Source organism: Solanum lycopersicum, chromosome 3 (assembly GCF_036512215.1).
Source record: "Solanum lycopersicum chromosome 3, SLM_r2.1".
Taxonomy (NCBI): domain Eukaryota; kingdom Viridiplantae; phylum Streptophyta; class Magnoliopsida; order Solanales; family Solanaceae; genus Solanum; species Solanum lycopersicum.
In genome coordinates this window covers 8460688-8466833 of record NC_090802.1, presented here as the reverse complement: position 1 = coordinate 8466833, position 6146 = coordinate 8460688, and the positions used below count along the sequence as shown (strand labels likewise).

The following is a 6146-nucleotide window of genomic DNA, read 5'->3' as shown; positions in this document are numbered from 1 at the left end:
GCATAAATAAAGATTGACGAAGAAGTATTTAATCTTTATACTAGCAAACATAGGTACATAACTAATTAAATAAAGTTAATCTTTAAAAACAATATCATCATTGTTCGATTAACGAATAACTCAATTAGTAATTAAAATATATTTTAATAATTTAAAATAATTGACATTGGCACAAATAATTTGAACACAAGTACACAACCCTTATTATAAGGAGAAAAAAATTTGTTACCGAGTCATCGAAAGTTGAGAAGCCAAATACTGTCAGTCTATCAACTATATATCCGCTAATTTATTTTTTGATTTCTCATCTAATATTTAGAGTCAGTAATAAAATTTTAATCGTATATTATGAAATATATTTAAAAATATCGCTTTTAACAAAAAAATATTATATACAAAAATTTAAATTTAAAATTTTTAATTAAAAAATAAAATTATATTATTACTGCACCACAACTCATATCGATCTATATTAACTAGATCAAAAGCACTCTTTAGTCAAATCTCACTCTTCTGGGGGCCAAACAACTAATGTAATTACTACCAATAATAGAAATATACAGTACACATTTATCTATACTACTACTCACTAACCTAGATGTGTATTTAAAATTGAGCCAACTAATTGGTAGTCACAACTTATGCTCCCTTCTTTTGAAATTATTTATTGTGTTTTCCTCTTTCATATGTTTTATGAAAATTATTCTTTTTTTAATTTATGTGTCATTACTTTATAATTAAAATATTTTTACTTTCTAGAAAAAGTAATACTATTTAAAGATAAAATAAGAAAAGAGCTAATTTTATTTTAAACTTTTAAAATAATAAATAATCACAAATCATTTTTAAAAATTATAATAGATAATTTGAAACTCTAAAACTGAGAACGTAGAAACTCATCTTGAAGTTTGATATGGAGTTGTATATCTGCTAGCCGCCCAGTTTCAGACTATCGTTTATTTTGCTGTTAGATCACATTAATATATACTAGCGGCGGTAATTAAAAGTTAATAAAAACAAGAGTCGAAAATATTATTTGTGAAAGATTTTCGATTCAAATAATATATAACATGACAAAAAGTTTTGAGACAAAAATAGAGATAGAATAAGGCATACCCAAAAAGACATGATAAATAATGGAGAAAATAACAGATAGTACACATCAGAATAATATGATAAACGAAGCACATAACATAAGTGATAGCAATAATTGAAGAACTATGCAAATAATGCTAATAATATCTATCCACCAAGACAATTCTCAACTATCTTTTATCCTAATTCGCAACTTTCATATCCGTCAATCTAAAGTCATGTCTTTGATAAGTTAAAGTTATGTCGTATTTTATTTAATCATTTCTACGGAGTATCATTGGTCTATCTAAAGTCATGTCTTTGATAAGTTAAAGTTAAATCATATCTTATTTAATCATCTCTACGGTACTTCATTGGTCTGCCATTACCGCACGTCTAACCTACCCATGTAAACCTGGTGTGCATTAGGAAGAACATTGGAGAAAATGTGATATTCCTCCTGTTCCATTTTACGTGACATCCTTTCTTTTTTTTATTCATTTCAAAAAGAATGTTACCTTACTATAGTTAGAAATGATTTTACTTCACCTTTATTAATTTAGCACCACACAAATATCGCACTCAAAAACATTTTTTTGCAACGAAACCTGCTACCAAGCTTTGACAAGTCGCTTAACTTGTGAATTTTATAATAAGGCTCAATCACCCCCTTCATCCCGACCTCTGGTCGTCAAAGCTATTGAAAGACGTGCTTCAATCTTTCCATCTATAGAAACAGTAAGTATATAAGGCATTCAATTAATAGACGATAATAAATTTCAAAAGTCATTCCTTTTTTTCTTAAATAATAGACGATAATAAATTTCAAAAGTCATTCCTTTTTTTCTTAAATAGGAAGATGATGGACTTTGAATTTCTTGTAATGATGAAAAGTGGCTAGTGGTGAGCTTGACCACTGGGATTCTTTCAATATCAAAAAGCTAAAAAGCAAACGGAAAAATTTGAAGGATAAAGTTACTGCCAATCTTACTGTACAATGAGACACTTCCTAAGAAAAGCTAATAGCCTAAACAATAAACCAACCCCCCAATAAAACTGATACTAATAAAACTTAAAGAAGAGAACTACACCCTCTATTACAAGTGAACATTTCAGGTCATATGCTGAGAAGGTCAGGTGGAGGAGATTGAGGTGGTGGCTGATGATGGTACTGGTCTTTTGTGTCTCTGGGAGTCGAAGTAGGAGACTCTGATGCAGGACCTGATGAAGGGGGCGACTCGGTGATTGTTGAATCTCCTGATTTTGGACCAGATGGCTTGGGAAGCTCAGTTAACATTTGCACAACCTCGCGCATTTTGGGGCGTTCAACAGCTTGCTCTTCGACACACAGCATTGCGACATAGAACACATGCATCACCTCATGAAGGGGAACTGTTGAGAGTCTTGCATCAAGGATCTTTAGAACTCCTTCCTTTTTCCCATCGGTCATCCTCCTTACCCATTGGACTATGTCAACGCCATCACCAAATTCTCCAACCGGTTTTTTCCCGCTCACCAATTCTAACAGAACCACACCAAAGCTGTATACATCACTCTTCTCATCTACCTTGAGTGTGTATGCATATTCTGCACAGTTCATATGAAAACCAAATTAGGCGCATACAAAAAAATAGAGATTGTGTTTCAAGCCAAAATTAAACAACTTAACACCAAACAGCAAGAAACCAAATTTAAACTCATCAAAGCACGAGTTAATGGCTCATCTATGAACAGAGGCAATCACATTCTCATTGTTGTTGTTGTTCTTGTTAACTACCAATCAAGGACTGTATTTGTGTCATGTTGTTCCGTGTTATAACAAAGAAACTGATCATTAAGAGCTTTAAAGGACCAAGAAGTACACCATACAAACACTTGAAGAGACTGATAAATCACAATTTTAGTTGACAACTTGCAACAATAATAAACAAACAACACACATCGAAACCAAGACTACAAAGAAGTAAAGATTTGAGAGCATACCTGGTGCAATGTAGCCATAAGAACCAGCAATAGCAGACATGCATTCTGATGTTCCGGAGTCTTGCAAGAACTTGGCAAGCCCAAAATCAGCAACGTGCGCTTCGAAGCTGGAATCCAGAAGGATATTGTTTGATTTTACATCACGATGGAGGATCAGAGGCGAGCAATCGTGATGGAGATAACAAAGTCCCTTTGCAGCCTCCAATGCTATCTTATACCTGGTATCCCAATGCAAGTGACCTCCTTTCTTTCCATGAAGCATTTCACCAAGGCTTCCATTAGGCATGTACTCATAAACCAAAAGATTTGTTTCATGATTTGAGCAAAATCCCAATAATCTAACAATATGTCTATGTCGAATACTCCCAAGTGTTTGTATCTCGGCATTAAACCCGTGATCATGGGAAGAACCACGGCTCATAGCCGGCAACCTTTTAACAGCAACAAGTTCACCATTTGGCATTACCCCCTTGTATACTATTCCAGCACCTCCTTTACCAATAATATTGTCCTCTTTCAAACATTCCAATACATCATCACAAGTGAAATCCAGGCGTTGGAAAGCAGTAAGCTTCCAGGCACGAGCCTGACTTGCTTTCTTTAACGATCTAGCCTTAATAATTGCAGCAATAGCAAACACAATCGAGCAAACAAGCAACCCGATAACAAGTAAAAGCTTCATAGAAGGCGAAAATGCACCTCTCTCATGAGGTCGACTAACCCCATCAACAATCCCTTCTTTGCAGGGACCCAAATAGGGTCCGCAAAGATCTGGATTACCGATAAATGATGTGTAATTGAAGTAACTAAACTGACCAGTACCCGGAACTAATCCAGATAAGTTGTTATACGAAAAATCAACGGAGGTTAAACTCTGCATTGCTGCAATAGGTGCAGGAATACTCCCAACTAACTGATTCCGCGATACATTCAAGTAGTTCAGTATCCTCATCCCAGTGATCTCAGTAGGAACTTCACCAGATAGCTTATTCCTACTAAGATCAACATAAGTTAAAGCCTTGCACCGGCTTATCTCCGGTGGAATAAGGCCTGAAAAACTGTTACCACTAAAATCCATTTTCGACAGCTGCTGCAATTTACCTAATTCACCTGGAATTTGACCAGAAAACTTGTTCCCATCAAGAAGCAACTTTTGAACAGCAGTAAAATTTCCAATGCTCGATGGCAAAGGCCCCGTGAAACGATTATTCGAAAGACAAATCTGCCCAAGACTAGCTGAAACAGAATCAGTCACTGGAAATGTACCAGTGAGAAGATTATCTTGAAGTTCTACTTGTGAAAGCTTCGGCAAGCTTAATAGCCCTTTTGGTATCGACCCATTTAGAAAATTTTCTCCCATTCTAATCCTATTAAGTGATTGGCACTCACCTAAAGATTCTGGAATTGGGCCAAACAAGAAGTTTCCGAGAGTAATCAACGTCTGTAACTTGTTGCCGGAACACATGTTAGGGGGCAAATTTCCGGTTAATTTGTTGGTACTGATGTCAACGTTTGTTAACTTACTGTTTTTGCCTAAACCTTGTGGAATACTTCCGGTAAAGTTGTTTTCCCAAAGCTGCAATACTTCCAGTTTCGGCATATCTTCTATGAACTCCGGCATCGACCCGTAAAGCTTGTTACGGAAAAGATTTAGCAGAGTTAGATTCTTCAGCTCTGTAAATGTTAATGGTATTTCACCGGAGAGCATATTGTTTGATAGGTCTAAAGATTTCAAGCTTTTTAAATTCCCCAACTCCGGTGTAACAGACCCAGAAAGACCATTCACTTGCAAGAACAGTGTATCTAATTTCTGAAGCTTCCCTATCTCCGGCGGAATCTCACCTGAAAGTCCACAGTTTGCAGCATCTAACCGAATGAGCTCCGACAAGTACCCTATTTCCGCCGGTAACCCACCGGAAAACGTGTTGTAGTATCCGATGTAAAGCTCACGAAGTGTGGTAATATTTCCGATCTCCGGTGGTATCCTACCGACGAGCGCATTTCCCGAAACTGCCAGATATTCTAGGAATGGGAATCTACCATACTCCGGTGGAATACTACCACTAAAAAAATTGCCACCCAAATGAAGATGTCGAAGATTGGTCAAATTATAAAATCCAACAGGAAGTTCACCGGTCATATTGTTATTATAAATGTCGAGAACATTCAAGTACCGGAGATGGGTAAGCTGGGGAGGGAAACTCAAGTTGAAAATATTGTTAGAGAGGTTAAGGTAACGCAGATTTGGTATAAACGAGAGTTCAACAGGAATGGGTCCAGAGAACTGGTTAACAGCTACAGAAAGATTGAGCAAAAAACGGAGATGACCAACTTCCGGCGTAAGAGTACCGGTGAGATTAAAACCAGATATGTCGAGAGAAGTCACGTGACGATACCGGTCACACGTGACACCTCTCCATGTACAATGACTTGTGGAGATATTCCATGAAAGAAGAGCAGATTGTGGGTCATCTGTAATGGCAGTTTTCAGGGAGAGCAATGCGCGGTATTCCGGCACGTAAGGTGGTTTTGCGGTGGTGAAGTGGAGGAGATGAAAATGCAGTATTAGAGTAAGGAAGAAGAGGAGAAGAAAACGCATGTTTCTTCAATGGTGGAGTGAGCAGAGCAGAGCAGAAATGGTGGAGAAGAAGAAAAGTTCATGTGTCTTTATCAAATAAATGTATTATAAATGTGTATTTATATGAAATTTTTGAATTTACATTACAAACTATAACAATTTTTAAAATATTCAACACTTTTTTTGGTTGGTTATATATTGTATAGTATTGTTTTAATGAGTATATAATATTTGAATAAGATTGATTCCTTTTTCATACATATTTAATGTCATGTATATTTTGTGTCACTTAACATATCAAATATAATTTTAAAGATATAAGAATGATAGGTTATATGCAAATGAATGATTTTTCTATATAAAGTAAAAAGATGATTTCCGAAAAATTATTAACTCAACAAGAAATTTTTTATAGTACGTTGGGTAAAATAATTTGAAAAGAAACAATAAAATAGCAAGATAAAAAAATAAATACAATATGTAACAATATACGTGGAAGATAAGTAACTAC

The 6146-nt window shown here is 35.5% G+C and overlaps 1 protein-coding gene across 1 annotated transcript; it reads right to left on the bottom strand.

The window, feature by feature from the left end:
- Positions 1-1948: 1948 nt before the first annotated feature.
- On the bottom strand, positions 1949-5824 carry LOC101264597 (leucine-rich repeat receptor-like serine/threonine-protein kinase BAM1). The gene is made up of 2 exons (XM_004234593.5): positions 3058-5824; positions 1949-2661 (listed from the first exon to the last, which is right to left on the bottom strand). Exons 1-2 carry the CDS (start codon positions 5654-5656, stop codon positions 2192-2194), a joined length of 3069 nt encoding a protein of 1022 aa, XP_004234641.1. The 5' UTR covers positions 5657-5824; the 3' UTR covers positions 1949-2191.
- Between the last annotated feature and the right edge of the window lie 322 nt (positions 5825-6146).

Coding starts and splice junctions, on each gene's coding strand:
- LOC101264597 (XM_004234593.5), bottom strand. CDS start 5,656: ATGCGTTTTCTTCTCCTCTTCTTCCTTACTCTAATACTGCATTTTCAT. Junction 2,662..3,057: donor TTATGGCTACATTGCACCAG/GTATGCTCTCAA, acceptor TGAACTGTGCAG/AATATGCATACACACTCAAG.